At 40.4% G+C, this 17,296-nt stretch overlaps 1 protein-coding gene across 1 annotated transcript in view; it reads left to right on the top strand.

The window, feature by feature from the left end:
• LOC113964664 (transmembrane protease serine 11E-like) overlaps positions 1-17,046 on the top strand; it is a 39,436-nt gene extending 22,390 nt beyond the window's left edge. The window contains exons 5-10 of the mRNA XM_027677170.1: positions 2,713-2,876; positions 11,950-11,988; positions 13,586-13,781; positions 14,600-14,859; positions 15,595-15,737; positions 16,885-17,046. Of these exons, the coding sequence (XP_027532971.1) occupies positions 2,713-2,876; positions 11,950-11,988; positions 13,586-13,781; positions 14,600-14,859; positions 15,595-15,737; positions 16,885-17,046 (964 nt within the window). The remainder of the gene's footprint in view (positions 1-2,712; positions 2,877-11,949; positions 11,989-13,585; positions 13,782-14,599; positions 14,860-15,594; positions 15,738-16,884) is intronic.
• Positions 17,047-17,296: the final 250 nt, after the last annotated feature.

Here is a 17,296-nt window from a genome sequence, read left to right as displayed (position 1 = left end):
GGTTCGTTTAGCAGCCCTTGGTGTAGTTATTTTCCAAGGACTTGTCCACTGTCTCCTGGACTCTTTAAATCCATGCACCTCAGTCCTTTAGTAAGGACTTACTTGTGAACCATTCAATGATTCTTTGGATCATTCAATGGTCCTTAGTTCTTGTGCTGGAAGAGGTGATGAAAAGTTGATCACTACCCTCCCTCTCCATGCAGTTAGTGATACTGGATACTCCCATTATATCCCTTCTCTCTCTTGTATCCCGTAAGATCCACTCTTTTTTTCAGTTGAAAGTCCCATCCTATTTTGCCATTCTTTGCAGGAACTGCCTGTTCTGTATCTCTTTCAGGTCTCCTGTTCCTGCTTTTTGAGATAAAGGGGTCAGACTTGTGGTTGGGATTATCACTGAGCAATGTGGTGCTTTTTTTCCTCTTTTATTCTCTGTTCAACTACCAAAAGCCTAATGTTTAATTTGATTTTTTTTACCACTGTTGAATGCTGAAAATGACCTTTTTATATAACTGTCTATCGCAATACTAAGGTATTATATAACTGTCTATTGCAATACTCAGGAGAGTGACAGTACCCATCGCTTTGCATGTAAAACTTGAATGTCTTCATTATGACATGCTAAAGCTGCAAGACTAAGATCTAATAAGATCTAAAGATCCAATTCTTGTGAAAGTATTTCTCCTTGCTCTTAAATGGTTTGTGACATCCTGCCTCTTCCTCAGCCTTAGTTTAATCCCCAGTTACACGAAAGTCATTATTTGAATGTAGCTTTAGGGGTATTTTTTGATACTAGAGTGTTGCAAGTGTACACAGGGTGATTTAAGGATCTGAGAGGCCAATTTGTAGGGATAAGTAATATTTTTCATTACTTCTTGTTCCCAAGGACAGACTGAGGTACTTGCTGTGATGTTTGCTGTGTTGGATGCAAGACTGGTATGCACCAAAGCTTGTTTGCTTTTTCATATATACAAGCTTTATGCGTCTTCTAGGGCTCAGACTGCAAGGTGTTTTGAACAGGGTCATTGGTGTGAGTTTACTTGGAAAGTACTGTGCATATTTTTTGTCTTGGTATAAATAATGCATTAGTAATAATGACTACTGCTCACTGAGAAAGACAATAATAATTTGACTAGGTGTCTTTGGCTCTGGATCTTTGCTATATAATAAGTGATTCAAGGTGGGCTGTACTTACCCGAGGGTTTCGAGAGGCGTGGTGTGCTTGCAAGAGTTGATACGGTAATTCCAGTGTGGCATAGCACAGGAAGAGGAGTGGGGGGAGAGGTGAGGGAACACCTCAGAAATGCAGAGCAACACCCACAGTTGGATCAGATAATATCTGGAAAATAAATGGAGTGGCAATCATGCTGAAGTTGGCACAAATGGAAAAAACAGTCTGTTGGAAAGTTCATGTATGACTACTCAGTCTCAATTATGAGATCCTTGAGGCAAGGAGTGTGTCTTTCTGGTCAGCTACGAAACGCTTGGCATGCTTTGGTGTGCTCATTAATACATGGCCTTTTACTTCCCTTCACTGGGAATATTGAGAACGTCTGTTTCATATTGGTATGAGTTCGTTTCAAAGATCATAGCCTGATCCCATGACTTGTGTATAAGCTACCTGTCTTCTACTTTTACTTATTTTTTCTTTATATAATTATGAATTTCCAAGACAGTGAGATATAACTGGGACATCTTCTTTTTTGCTTTCCTGTTTAATGACAGAGCAACCTGCTTGTAGCTTTCCACCTGTATGAAGTAACTGTGATTTCACCTGTTGTGGCTTGTATCACTGCTTCTTGGCTCAGGTGGGAGGAGACACAGAAGAGAAGTTTCTCAGTGCAGTCTCTTATCTTCTCTGTGTAATGACCAGGGATAAGCCATCTGCAACCACAGAGCAAGATTTACTATGCCAGATTAGACACTTTGGTATTTGCAGTCTAGCACTCCGTCTCTTGCAGTATCTGATGCTCTAAGGAAAAAGAAATACTACTATCAGGTGAATTCAACCTGTTAAAGATTTTCCTCCCTTTTCTTTCCTGTTATCTTACATAGAAACTGTGAAATTGTGTGTCTCAGTGTGGGTGCCATTTGTACTTTTCAGTGAGGTGTTAAAGGCCCCTTCTGTGATCCATCTCTTTGAGTGTAATAAGTAGATTGTGGGTATGCTGCCGAGTTTCATTTATTGTTGCACAACACAAGGTTATTAGGAACATTCTCCCAAGAGGTTGCAGTAGTGGAAGTAGGTTGTGTGTCTTTCCCCTTTGCTCAAGTACCTTTTTGATGATGATTGGAAATTTTTATTCTGTGTATATATATACAGGGCAATGGAAAAGTTGGTTTAGGTACTGTTAATCATCTACCTGATGTTTCTGAAGTGCTGTGTATCCAGCTTTTCATTGCAATCAAATTGATTCATTCCTTCCTACTCGTGTCCCAAGCATATAGTCAGCAACTGCTTTTTAGACTCCATTATAAAATGGGTCTGGCCATTTGTTCACAGAAAGCATCATGCCTTCTTCTAGCCTATGATATGTTTGACCGTTCAGCATTTGCTTGGATTTCTTTTGGAAATTCCTTCTCTCAAAAATGTACAAATGTTTGAAAACTTATCTAATCCTTTATGTTACATTGCCACTGCTACAGGAGCTAAGACAAAATCTAAGAAATGCAGAAATGGGCTGAAGGTAACCAGACTGTTTCATTGGTTTGTAGCCCAGATGCTGATGGTGTGATGGCAGAGGCTTTGCTCACATTCTGGTTCTCCGCCACGGATTCTAGAGAAGCCTTGAGACAAAGAGTTCAAAGGATCTTACGGAGGGGACTGAAAAAATACACAGGGCCTCTGAGAATAAATGTCAGATCTTCCACCATCTCAAGTAAGTATATTATATCTCTCTTAAAGGTAGTTCTTGTCATTTTCTAATTGGTGGGACTTGATTTTTCTCCTTTTGATGATAGCTGTTACTGAGTCTGAATAACAGTCTTTCCTGCTAATTGTTAGAACAAAACCAGCAGCAATTTATAACCCTCCTCCCCAAGTCTTTCAAAAATGTCTTAAATATGGATAAATGGGAGCAGTTTTGTGACTTTGCAGTACAGCCTCAGCTCTCCTCCAAACTGCAGTACCAACTTTATGCTACTATCATGGTAGTGAGTAGGAGCCTTACCACAGTGCTTCAGCACACAACAACATAGCCATGCTCCCTAGGTCTTTGCTTCTCTGAGGAGCCTGAAAATGCAGGAAGTATAGTGGGGAAACAGCCAATGCACTGAAAAAATAATATTTGGTGGGATGATCAAAATCCTTGCAAGTTCCCCAGGGTAAAGGGAAAGAAAGGGAAAATGTTCTTATCTACATGACTTCTTGGCTGGGGATTCTATCCCCTTCTTTGCAAAGCAGACCTGCATCTGCAGGATATGAAATTTAACTGCACTATCTTCTCCACCTCAGTTCTGCTACAGAATTTTTGTGCGGGTGTAGACTCTTGTCTCTGTCTTAGCTTCAGTTATATGTAGTCAGCAATTTTTCTGGGTGTCAGACTTTTCAAGAATGAGTTGCTGGTTGACAGAAAGAGTCAGATACTTGCTCCATTTTTTTTTGCAGACCTACTTACTCCAGAGTGCAAGGTGACAGTACAGTACATAGGTTGGTACTTGCTGCTTGCTTTTCCACACCAGACTACTTAACTCAGCAGAGATATGCAGAGGCTAGACAGCTGTATTTAGAGAACAACCTGGGCCAGATTCCATGCTGGATGGATCCAGACTTCCTCCCACTCAGAAATAAGCAGGAGCAACTTCTTGTTCTGCCTCTCGGTGCTTGAACTGGGGACATTGCATTGGGGCAATGCAATGAAACTCAAATATGAGTTGTTACACACCTGTTGTTTCTTGACGGCCAACCAATTTTCCTCATTGGAATGGCTTAGGATAATAGGCGACATCCCTCTGGGCAAAGAATCGCCATTTCCCTGCAGTGTTGTTTAAATGCCAGTAGTTCCTGTTCAACAAAGTGCATATGTAATTTCTCCCAGATAGAAATACTGCATGGGCATCAGAAAGACTCAAAGAGTTTTGGGGATTTTTAGACAGCCAGGTCATGGGTTGTTGAATTTTGAATCTTCAGTTTAATTTGGTGCCTAACATAAAGGATAAAATTGGAAGGAGTACAAAAATGCTTGTTAGAAAAAGACTGTGATCTTACTGAGTTATCTGATTAGCAGCTTTTATTCAGTCTGGTAAAAGTGGGAAGTGACTCAAAACTGTTGTAGTTGACCTTGAACTGCACCAGGGCTGTTACAGTAACTACTAGACAGTCAAAACATTTTTTCATATAATTGAATCACAAAGTTTTCATTAAATATTTAGTCTCAGTAAAAGATGGATTCTCTGTGTTACTTTATCAAAGATGTGTGATAAACTTTGTGTTGCTTTTCTTATCTTTCCCAGCCTAACAATAAAACACTGACTACATAGGTCAGCTACTCACTACATTATGCAACTGTTACAGGTGAAACAAAGGAACATAAACAACACTTTGACATTTCTAAGAGACAACAATAAAAGGTTGTCCAAAAATATTTTTGATCTTTCTTTGCTAACATGATTTCAGCAGTGCTATGAGACTTTGGCAAGCTACTATTGGTGTTGCCTTTTCAGAAAATCAAGTTGACTCAAGTGAAGAGTATAGAATGGAGCACTCCTGTGGTTTTAGAGAACATGCAGGTCTCAATTTATAACACTTGTCTTATTCCTCACACCAGGGAGAAGTCACAATTTTCAACAGGTTCTAGAAGTCCAGAGAAGAATCTAGGTTTTTAATTTCCTACCTTTTTCTTCCCTCCTGAAATATCCTGTCCACCATGAGTATTTAAACCAAGGAAACCTAAGAAGCCCTAGATTTTTTCCATGCTCTGCAGACACCTTTCTAAATCTTGCTTCATTGTACCTTTTGGGCAACTGTAGCCCTTGTTTTTCTTGAGGCAATCCCAGAACATTTTCATAATGACTTGAAAAAAATCATTAACCTTGTAAAAAATCATCAAATAATCACCTTATCAAAAGGTTCTGATTTAGGGGCCATGATATAGCTCAGTTTAGCTAAGCATGGCTAACTAGGTGAACAAATGCAGGTCAGACACTTATTTATATTGCATGCTAGGGGGAGTCTGATTAAGGGAACCTCCTTAAGTCTTCCTCCCCCAAAATAATCACCTTGTTCAACACTATGTCTCAACCTGTGCTTCAGTCAAAAGTATTTGCTTGAGAATCAGCTCCAACAAACTCCTCCAAATTGGGTGCAACACTTGGGACCTTCAGCTGCAGTTCAGTGCACCACTGCAATATTAAGTAGTCTGTCAGCTCAGGGGCACAACTTGCTTTGCCTCTGCGTTTCTGAGGATTGGAAATAAAGAGGTGAAAAAAATCTAAACTGTCAATGTTTTATGAGTTAATTTTTTTTCAAAAAGAGAGCTTGATCATACATATATGAAAAAATAGCAAATGTGCAAAACTTAAACAACATAGTACTGTCTCTGGTTCGTCTCTCGCTAAACAGTAGATTTTCTTTACATAGGGCTGCAAAAATACGTTTCTGTCAGGGTATCTTCAGATGTATTACTACTGAAGTTCTTTTCTTATTTAGCTAGACATCATAGTCCCTTGGTCAAGGACAGTGTATGTCCAGACATTCCCTCTGGCTTGATAGAAAATAGGAACTGATAGAATTCTCTGCACTTGTGTACAAACCCCATAGAAGCCTAAATATTTTTCAGTGAAGAATCAAGCAAACTAAGTCCTATCTTCTCTGAACAGCAGTACAAGGGCCATCAAAGTGAGATATCAAAGTGTCAGATGACTTGGAAACACCCATGTTAGGACTTGCTCTTCCACTGGCACTCCAAGAAGGTGTTGCAGTTTGCGCTCTGTATAGTTCTGGCACCAAAGAGATCTCCTACAAGGCTGATGTATTTTCTCCAGGGTTTCTTGGTTAGAGGTGGAGTCACCCGACAGCCTGGATCCCTATGAAACAAAGTGTAGAGCAGCTTGCCAAGCTATTTCCCTTTGTCAGGTAGATTGGAAGTATCCCAAAAGGTATTTTTGGGAATGTACTTCTGACGTCAGAAAGCAGCTGGTTGCAAGATCACTGGCACTGTCGAAAGTGAGTAGGAAGCATTCCCACCTGTTGCACAGCCAAGGATTTTGACCATGAACAATGAGTCATGAATTGGTTTTGATCAACAAGTCAACTGTTATTGTTTCTATTTATCTGGAATCTGGGGCTTGCTAAGGCTCCTAACAACTACAAAGTACAGAACCTTACTTCTTTATGGAGTCTTCTGTGGGAGACATGCAGATGAGCGTCTGACAGGGTTGATGAGGAATGTGTCACATCAAATGATGTATATAGCAGTCTAGATTTTTGCATTTTACCAGCCACAACAGCAACTTGAGGGAGTGGAACTGGATATGCATCTGTATGTTGAAAAGCAGTGGAGATCTGATATTCCTCCACTTTGATGCCTTTAGTTTGGCACAAGGTGGTACATTTCAGTAAGAGTCTAGAGACAATGATTGAAATGAGAGGGACTTAAATGTATTTTGAAATGAATATTTTGCAAGGACATGCTTGTGATAAAGGAATTAAGCAGAAGTCTGACTTCTCAGATGACCCAGACAGTTTAATTTAATTGGTTTTCCCCTTCTTTGCTGTGCCTGCAGAGGTTGCAAGTGATTTGGGCTGCCCTTAATGTAGTGAGACCTTGATTGCAGCTGGGGCATGAATGTAGGTCAGGAAGAAAAGTAATGCTAAAAACCATATCAGTTTGGGTTCATGCCACACAAGTGGTACGTGGCAGACCCCTTCTCGGGCTGCAGGACAACTGGATGGAGTTGTAAGTATGCTGTGAGGTTGGACCTCTGTCTGCCACATGGACAGAACTAAGATGTGGCTGATGGGAGATGGTGGGGGAGTCATACATGTGAGGACAGGCCCAGTGAACATCAGTAGGAAGGGAATGGTTGGGTGACAGGGACAATTAGAGGCACAAAGCATTTGTCTTGTCTCTACCAGGTTACTCTACCTTGCTGAAGGAATGAGAATTGCATCACATGTGTCTAAGCCACGTTTTGCTACTTTTACCAGGGTGCCTAAATCTGGGGAGGTAATTTCTCTTGAGAGAGCAGTGAGAATATTGGAAGGTTAGGGGGGAGACATTTTAGAATGTGTGCACTACATAACCACACAAGAGCATGACCTTCCTGCTGATCCCAAAGCTCATGTTTTGCCATCTTTCAGGAAATTCCTGCAGTTCCTTTTGGGTACAGTTTCTGGAACAACTGAATTTGGTCTTCTCTGGTCTCGCTCCCACTTCCCCCCAGTACTTCAGATCTTCGTAGTCTTTGACGTTAATTAAAGAGCATCAGAGTAGAGCTATTATCCCCACCTCTGTCTACACTGCAGGACAGATGTGCTCTGTGACATTCCTCTCAGCTGCCCAGGTTGGTGACCTACTGAAACTTGCCAGGGATTCTCTTTTTGCCTGTATGCACTGTTGTTACCCTACATAACACTGAACGAAGTGAGCCCCCTGTTTCTGATGCACCTGAGAATTTCGTAATTCCTTTCAAGGCAGTCGTAATTAAAATGTGGCAAAGGACAGCAGGAAAAATGCTTCCTCTGCTCCCTGGTGCATTTCATAAAGCTGTGCTTCAAAGGCATGTCCAAGAATGTGTCATGACTATTGAAGCGCATACTTTTTCTTATTTATGTTTACAATCCTCTCCTCCCTCTCCTCTTCTTTTAAGATACTCTACCTTGTCTTCTCTGAGTGAAAACAGTTTAGACAAGCAAATTGTGGGAACTTGACATAACAGAGGATGGAACATGCAGTTTGCCTTTGAGACTAGAAGTTACGTTTTCACTTATAGAAAATTGCGTGTGGAACCCTTTATAGAAAATCAAGTTTCTTTTGGGAATCAACATCTGTGAAAAATGATGTAATTGGGTAAAGCTGTATCAGATTTTTAAAACAAATTTATCACCTTTAATTTTGTAACCATCTCTGGCCCTTTCTACACTGAAAATTCATAATATCCTCTTATAATATATTTGCTTGCCTTGCTTGCACTATGCAATATAATGTCTGATTCACTTATGTCACAGGGTTCTGCCTGTTATTCTCTTTTTAATATAAACACTGAACTCTGTGGCTAAAATGAAATGAGGCAGCAGAGAGAAGACTGAGTCTTCTGATGCAGTGACATTGATATTATTTAGAGACATGGAAAAGTGAGCACATTTTTCCATAGGAATCTCTGAATCCTTCAGAGATAAAATGTCACATTCACTCTGCAGGTAGTTGTGAACATGCAAACATTTAGATGGTTGCCAAATAGATCCACGGACTTTGGGCCTTAACTGGTTATTGCATACAAACAGCTCCCAAAACAAAGATGCTTTCCTGTTCTTACTTACTCCTCTTTTCCTTCAATGTTTGCTCAAGAATATATGTTGAGGAGTAAAAAAGTTATTTACTGATAATTTATTAACCTTAAATAGTAACTGCAAGTCACTGTTCTCACTAGTCAGAAATTAAAAACTTAAGTGTGTTGAAATGTGTTTTAGAGTTATTCTGTTTACTAAATTTGCAAAATAACTGTAATAACAAAATTACTTCTCCAGTTGGAGAACAGAGCCCTCTTCTGAAAGATGCAATCCCTAAATTGTATTTCAATAGATTGCTGTGATTTTAATTTAAACATTAGTTTTCTCTTTTATGTTAAGCAAGCTTGAATTCAATAGCAAGTTCCATTTTACAGGTAGGCAATGCATGTTCAAGTGGAACTTGTTCTTGTTTACAGTAGGAGCCTGAACGCTGTTTTCCTAAATGTGGCATAAACAACTACTTTTGCAGCCATATGTGGTTGGGACAAGAAATGACACTTTAATTGTTACTAATTGATGCTTTTTCTTGGTAGTGCAAAAAACTAGGGCAACTAGTAAATGAGTAGGGCCGCGAAATTGTCTCTCGAGCCTTACAAGTGATTGCTTCAAGGCAGGGCTTGCAACATGCTGGCTGGCACAGTGCAAACAGCTGTGCTCTTGACCAGGCCAGTAACAAATGCAGCAAGCCTCTAGCAAGGTAAGCCAGTAAGCAACCTGATTTTCAGCTGTATCGTGTAAACCAAAGTGCTCCCTGCTTTTGATGGGATCTACTGTGGGCTCGGCTTATGTGAAAATAGTGTTACTTAATTCAGGTTTCCAAACACGTGTGTGTTCTGGATTTGGCACATTGGTGTTTGTGTCTTGGGTATTGTGCCCTTAATTTCACCTGTCCTGATCTGCATGATGAGTTCCCAGGTCTGCTGCTGGACAGACTTGCTGTCACCTCTTAAAAACTCCCTTTATTTTGAGGCTTTTTCCATTGCTGTGGTGTTTTCATCAGTACTTGTGTTTCAGCTCCCAGTGTGGGATAAAGTGTCAGGGCACTTTATATGGCAAATCTTTAAATCAAAGCAATGCCCCTCCCCTAGTGAATACAGCACTGAATTTACTGACAGGTGTCACTGGCCTTTTTTGTTCAGCAGTGGGTGGATAGAGTAGTACATCAGCTGCATAGTAGGGATTTATTATAAAATATGCTGAAATTCAATGGTGTATAGACTTGCAGCGTGTGTGTGTAAGGCATGTTTCTCCAATTACACAGAAGTCAGTTCAACTGGAAGCAGTGGGTAAAATTTTGCCCATGTGAGGTTTATACTTTTTCCCAGGTGCCTCATAAAAAAGGCAAACAGAGATATAGGCAGGTGCCTTGCAGAACACCTGTGTGACTCACAGCAAAACTCGATGCAGTGAGAACATGCCGATTGAATTGCTTCCGGCACTGCACTTGAACAAGCTGGTTGCTCCTTTTGTCTTCTCGATGAGCTTTGCAATATAATATAAGTGTTAATAATTGACTGCAGGCTTTATAATTAGGCATTATGAAGTAAATGTCTCTCCACCCAAAGAAAAGCTAAAAAACATTGTTATCAATATTGCACTTACTGGCAAAAGGTCCTCTTTCATTGTGAATTACTTTTGTTGGTTTCTTAACAGTTTCCATCTAGAATGTATAAGTGACTCAAATGATGAGCTAGTTCTGAAGGTTGTATGAATTTCTAGGAAAACACTGGATGCTCATCATAGTTGAAATTAAAAAGTAGGGACAGATTTTTCAAAGCACTTCTTGCCAATATGAACATACAGGTGAAGCAGCCAAATCCTTTGCATATCTCAGAAAACAGTAGTATTTATACCACTGCTGAATCCTTCTGCTGACCTAGCTTTTACTCTCTGATATCATTACATTTTGATGTAAGGGATCTTAGAGACAGCAAGCCATATTATCCATGGAAATTCACAGAATACAACTAGCATTCCTGAGGTGCAAAAGTAGTTGCCCTTTTAGTCTTTTCCTCCTTCCTTCATATGAGTTGTGAAAGTACAAGTGAGAATTTTTACTTTTACTTGAAAGGGGACCTTGCAAGTAGTTGCTTGCCCACTAGTAAAACTTAGTTATCTTTATTATGTGAAGTGTTCCTGTCCATAGTGAATAAGACTGTGTTGCTATATAGATGTCCAATTTTACCTCATCTCCTATCCTTACAAAATAAAGCAGTGGTTGCATGCACATATGGCAGCCCTAGCACTGCCTTTGCTCTGTAACATTCCTGTAGTCAAGCTGTGCATGGACTGGAGTTCTGTTTGTTTTCTTTTCTTATCATAATCTGCTTAAGGTTACATTAAGAAATGAATGAGTACACGTCTAGTACTGGTGGATTGCAAACAGGCAATTCACCCTGCATACCTGAAGGAGTGTCAAGCCCACAAGCAAAACACACGTGACACAAACCCAACAGGCGACAACTATGAGCCAGAGCCCTTTGCATTCAAAAGAGACTCCTCCTGACTTGGTGTGGGTTTGGATCAGAACTAGGATATTATTCTATATAGCAGCAAAGAGATATGAAGTTAGTGAGAAGGACAGGGATCTACTGAGAAAGGCTGTCCAGCCACAAAATATTAACTTGTTGAAGCTGTACAAGGATCTATATAATTTAAACAAAATTATAATCTATGTAATTTAAAAAATGTATTGAAACTGTAGGGGGTTTAAATAGTTTTTATTATTTTTTAATACATATGGTATATAGTAATACAATATTATTTTTAAAATAGTTTGAATGCTGGAGACTACAATGGTAGCTGTAATAAAAAACAGCATTCTGGAAGGAGGGGATAGTTTTAGACTTTGAGCCAATGCTTGTTATTGTCATCATGAGCATACTGTATTATCAATAAACATACATCTTGCATGTTAAAGAAGGGGCTGTATTTCTAGAACCTGCAGTGCTATGTAATAAATTGCTAATAACTATCTATTTTAGTATTAATAGCGTACCAATAGGACAGGAGAAAGGAGAGTGAGCCATTGCAATTGTAAGCTTGCATTGCTGCAGTGAAGGTCACAGAATGAGAGTACCAGACCTCCTCTGGCCCTCACACTGGTGTAAAACGCAGTCAGTTGATTTTTTTACAAAAAAATGGAGCATTAAAACTTTCCACTGCAAAAATTTCTCCCCAAGAAAATTGTGGATCTTGAGTAATACAGGACTTGTTTTGTCTCTACTCCCCTTCAGAAACATCAGGGTCCAGCAGGATGGGCAGGATTAGTGCTTGTTCCTCAGAGGATACTGGCTGGAGAACAAGCAGCAGCACTGCAGGGAGCACAACAGCTAGCATAAGAACGTGATCACATATGAGCTTCACTGGTTTCTCTAGCAGCTCCTTCAGCCATGCCTCCTGTGGTGCCCTATACTCAAATAGCTGCCAGATGGGACAACCATGCAGATGGGAAACCTTGTCTGTGCTATCCTGGCCTTACCCTGACTGTTTGTTTGTTTCAGATGTGGAGCCAAAAAGAGCAGAAGCCCTCTTCAATGACAGTAAGTAAGGTTTTTTAAGCATCAGAAATGTCCCGTTTTTAAAATTGGCATTAAGAATCTCTGAGCACTTTTCCTGGCCCTTAAAAGCCTTTTCTTATCCTCCTGTCTAATGAATGTGACTTTGTAGTACACATAGATGAACTGTGTGTTTAGAAAAACTGCTCAGCTTATAAGGAAACCTGTTTTATTTGTGTCTTCTGGGATACTTAGGAAGATTGGTTTGAAAATAGTGGTGATGAGGTAAAAATCCCTTACAGAAAAAGTCCATACCCACTGCAGAGTTCCCTGGTCAGGTTTTTTTTTTGCAGTGAGATGTTTCTTCTGTTAAAAATATCAGCAATTCTGTGGGGAAAGAACAAACAATGAGAAAAGAGCAAGTGCTGAGGACTCTATACAAGTTCCCCGTGTTGAGCTCTAGAGGAGACACACAAGTCCTGTGGCATAAGTGCCTGTGGCATGGTTCTGCCTTCAGCAGCGCTGGTCTGGAAGGTGGAAGGTACCATCTTAAATGTAAACCCTGCCATAAAGGATCACAGGACCTAGCCAGTGAGGACTGAGCACTGTAATGTCCACGACACTTGCTTATCTACTAACCTGATCCAGTTGCTGCTGGTTACAGTGAGAGCTTCTACGATGTGTCTGCTTAATTGTGCATTTGGATGTGCAGAGACTAAGCCATGTTTCCATATGAAAATGAAGACATTTCAGATGACTCCTAGGTATACACAGTAAAACTAAATGAGCAAGGAGGATTTCCAATAAATAAAGAAACTTAGTATTTTGGGCTAGGTGGTGGCTTTAATGTCAGGCACAACAGTCCTGTCAGTCAACTTTCCTAATGTCCAGCTGAAATTGGGACCTGGACGCAAACTAGTGGGTCTTGGTCCAGGTGAGATGGATTTAATGCTGTTTTGATAGGAAGTCTCTTCATTGAGGAAGTTTCTAAAGCTACGTGGGAGCTTCAGCTGCTCCTGAATATCCTGAGTTTAGTGGCTGAAACTATGGATATTTCCATTTCTCTCTGGGTTTAGACACCATGCTGAAGGTGTCCATCCCTTTGTCACCTCTGATTGGAGTAGTGTGATGCTCTTTGCTGGAAGTGCCTCTCCAGGTCCACTTGCAGACTTCAGTGATCAGTTACCTGTTTCCAGGTGACATCTTGCTGATGTAATTTGTGTGCATGCGTGGTAAAAACCCATGGTTGGGATCATTCCCATCTTATATTTTTCTTTTTTTTTGTTTTATTCTAATGACAAATTACCTGGGGCATTAAAGTTGGCAATCCCTATATTTGGGTATTGTCTTTGGTGTGTAATGAAGGTTTTGATTCCTGAATTGCTGCTCACGCAGCTAAGCCTGAATCTTTGACCGTCGTGGCTTTCCATAGTAGTCAGTTGTTCATTCAGGTTTCTAACAGAATGGGTTGTGCATGAGGAGCTCTGATTTGGGGGTTGGTGGGTGGTATGTTTTCTTGTTGATGTCAATACTGTTAGAAAAGTTAGATGGTATATAACTTTACATATGTTTTCCACAGACATTGGCAGGAATATTTACTAAACAGCAGAACAGCTAATACACTCTTTCTCCTTTTTGACAGTCTGTGGGTTACGGCAGAATAGATCGGTCAAGTCGATGGCAAAATCGTCATCATTGCGAATAGTCGGCGGATTGTCTTCTGCAGAGACTGGGGACTGGCCATGGCAAGCTAGTTTGCAGTACAACAACATCCATCGCTGTGGTGCAACACTCATCAGCAACACGTGGCTTGTATCTGCAGCTCACTGCTTCAGAGAGTAAGTTCCCGTCTTAGAATCTGCAGCAGAATGTGCCCCTTGTGTATCAAGTTATGTGGCTTTCCAGATTTGCACCACACCCCTGACTCTTTCCCAAGGGAACAATTTTGAAGGAGAAAAGTCAGGATTAAGCAGACCCATCACTTGAATGTTTCAATGAGAAATTAAAGACTGACCCTTTGGAGCAGAACTGGCAATTGTATGGGTGGAAATCAATAGTCACTTGGCATATTGAGCAAAGAAGAGCAGAAAAGGTAACGTGACTGAAATGGTGGAGTATTTGTTTCCCGTTGCACTACATATTTCTTAAAGGTGCTCCTTTGTGTGACATGAGGTTTCCGCCACTGCAAGCTACTACTAGCAGTTATCATCCCATCTTCCTACCCCTCCATTCAGCCATGAAAGCCCAGCATTTCTTTGTTTCAAGCATGGCAATTGTGAAGCCACAGGGCATTGTAAGATGGAACAGCTGATGGAACAGGTTATCAACGTGCAAAAACAGTAACCGAGAGGAAGAGTTTTGTAGCAGAAGAGCTTTTTGATTTGATGAACATCCTGTGGCCACACAATGGTTAGATCAGGGACAAGGAGCAGGAGAGGAGTGCAAGACTGTGGTTGGGGAGGGAACACAGGATTGCTCTCTTCTACCAGCAGCCTGCAGTTCCGTGGGAGACACTGTTATGGAAAGTGATGGAAGCCATCAGAATCTAGTAGGGAACTGGCTTGAAGGAGCTTTACAATAAAGGTGCCCATCAAATTTAAAGTCCCAAACACATATATTTACAGCAAAATACTTACAGCACTCTTACTTTTTTCAGCATGACTCACCCTCAGAAGTGGACTGCTACTTTTGGAGCTCTTTTGAAGCCACCAAGCTTGAAGCGATCAGTCAAGACTATTATTATTCATGAAAAGTACCTCTACCCAGAACATGACTATGACATTGCACTTGTGCAGCTCTCTAAACGAGTCGAGTTTACAAGTAGCATACACCGTGTCTGTCTGCCTGAGCCATCTCAGACTTTTCCCTACAATATTCACGCTGTCATCACAGGCTGGGGAGCACTTACCAATGACGGTGAGTTCTGAGTCTGCCAGGTGACCTGCATGGTATGTAACCGGTGGCTCTGATCTGCTACTGAACTGATATATCTTCTGTAGCCATATGTTATATGGCAACAAGCCTAATGCTTTGTCTATAAGCAATAGGTTTGTTTAATCATAAGCACCACTTTCTTGTTCTAAAGCTAGAGTGGACAATCCACTGAGGCAGAAAACAGGAAGAAGACTGTTCTGTTTTCCCAGCCTTTTAATTTCATATTGTAAATTCATAAGACATGTAGTCCAGCCATGCATGTGTTTATATAGAACCTAAAAAATTATTTTCCCAGCACTAGTTGGAAGTTACAGATAACTCTGTGGGCTTTCAGGTAAATGTGTAGATTGAGCTGCGACTTACCCAAGCTCATGCCCTTACCAGGCCACACTAAGAATAGATTTAGAAATGGAAAAAAGATGTCTTCACTTTGTATCATCTGCCTAAATTGCTAGGTAATTTGCGTTCTGCGGTACCACACGGAATATGTAAAAAATATATGTCTTTACACTTAAAGCACTATGTACCATGCAATCATTACTTCTGTCTTAATGATACGGTTCCCAAGTGATTCTACGTACATTTTCCTTAAGCAAAACCTCCACAGTAAACCAAGCCAGGCTGGTCCTCCATCAGAGAATATTAAACACTCTTCCTGTACCTTAACTACTGCAAAGTAATTCTGTCGATAAATATCCAAACTGTATTTTCTCTTAGGTCCAGCTCCAAATGCTCTTCAAGAAGCAACAGTGAAACTTATTGACTCAAACACTTGCAACAGGAAAGAAGTGTATGATGGGGACATAACACCCAGGATGTTGTGTGCAGGATACTTGGAAGGAGGAGTAGATGCTTGTCAGGTAATTGTAGCTGTAAATTAGAATGGAAAACTATTTCAATCCTGGCTGCAGTATCTGGTTGACCAAATCTTAATTGACTGAAATTAAATTCTGAACTGGAATTAAATTCTCACTGAAATTAAATTCTGGACTGGATCATATCATAATAGATCTGTTATGAAGTGATCTTTGGTAACACACTTGACTCAGTGCAAGGAAAACCATCTGAAACAAAGATAACTATAAGGAAGCTAGGTGTAAGAGAATGGGAAGGAAACGTGTGGTGCAGGTTTGCAAATGTTGCAAGGAAATGCTTATGTTCAAAGAAAAATATTTCCATAATGACTACTTTTAAAAACATAATTTCTATATATGTTATTTTCAAAGATTGTCTCTTAAGTGCTAGTTCAAAACAGGCCCTTTCCTGAATCCCAGTCCTACAGACCTTTGCCCAAAGAAAAGCTCCCTGTAGCATAAGTCTGGGAAGCTCATTCCTCTGTTCCTGCCTGGCTCAGCATTGAAGACACCAATGCAGAAGGGTGCACCTGCTGTTTATTTCAGTAAATCATTTTAGTGGAAGTTGGGGATCTAGTCTGTTGTGTGAGGATTGCCTTTCAGCCTTTAAGGTTTCCAGTTTATCTGTTATTACCATGTCACACTATTAACAGTATCTGAATTCAGCCTTTGAAAGAGGTTAACATCTTAAGGAGATCAAGCTCCTGATGAAAGCTCTAAGCAAAAAGGAGATCCAAGCTCCTTTTTGAAATGTTATTGCTGCATGTGACTGAAACAATTTAAGAATAGCAGTTACTGTTAAAAAAAAAAAGTTCCCGCTGGCTTAAATTGCTGTCTATATTTGTTTTCCTACTTTGTATGAGGAAGAAGAAAAGGCAGGTGGGAAGCAGTGTTTCACAAAACAGAAGAGAAGCTTTTTTGTTTTTTTTTACTGTGAAACTATGGAGACAGAGGTCAGGAGGTCCCATGGCAAATAGGAAAATGCCACAGACTTCTGACTCAAGTTTCAGAAACAGCCTAGCTCCTGCACAAATGGCAGCTCTTGAAATACAGCTTGCTTACTTCTCTTATTGGATAGGCCCTCCTGTCTATGGAGAGAATTGTGTTTTCTCGTCTGATTAATTAAATATTTTTCCCCCTCCTCTTTCTCTAGGGGGACTCTGGGGGACCACTGGTTACTCCAGATTCTAGACTGATGTGGTACCTCGTGGGAATAGTGAGCTGGGGAGACGAATGTGCCAAACCAAATAAACCTGGAGTTTACACACGAGTGACTTATTTCCGTGACTGGATTACCTCAAAAACAGGCATCTAATTCAAAAGTAAAAAATGGATTTAACTACACAGACTACGTGTAACTCATATTTATCTGTAATTCTGAAAAGTTTTTTTTTTAGTATATATATTCCTATGTAGTTTTGGTTGAAGCCACCTTAGCCTGCAGCAAGCGCTGTCTTTGCTGTCAGAGATCCTATGCCCTTCCGAATTCATGTTAAACATATGAGATTGTTTGCCTCATCTTTGAGCCGTGAAACTTTCTCACTTACCAGAAATTATGAACTGAC

Source organism: Neopelma chrysocephalum, unplaced genomic scaffold, assembly GCF_003984885.1.
Source record: "Neopelma chrysocephalum unplaced genomic scaffold, ASM398488v2 Primary Assembly neopelma1_42b, whole genome shotgun sequence".
NCBI classification, from domain to species: domain Eukaryota; kingdom Metazoa; phylum Chordata; class Aves; order Passeriformes; family Pipridae; genus Neopelma; species Neopelma chrysocephalum.
The sequence above is the reverse complement of the archived record's forward strand: the minus strand, read 5'-3'. Positions and strand labels throughout refer to the sequence as shown.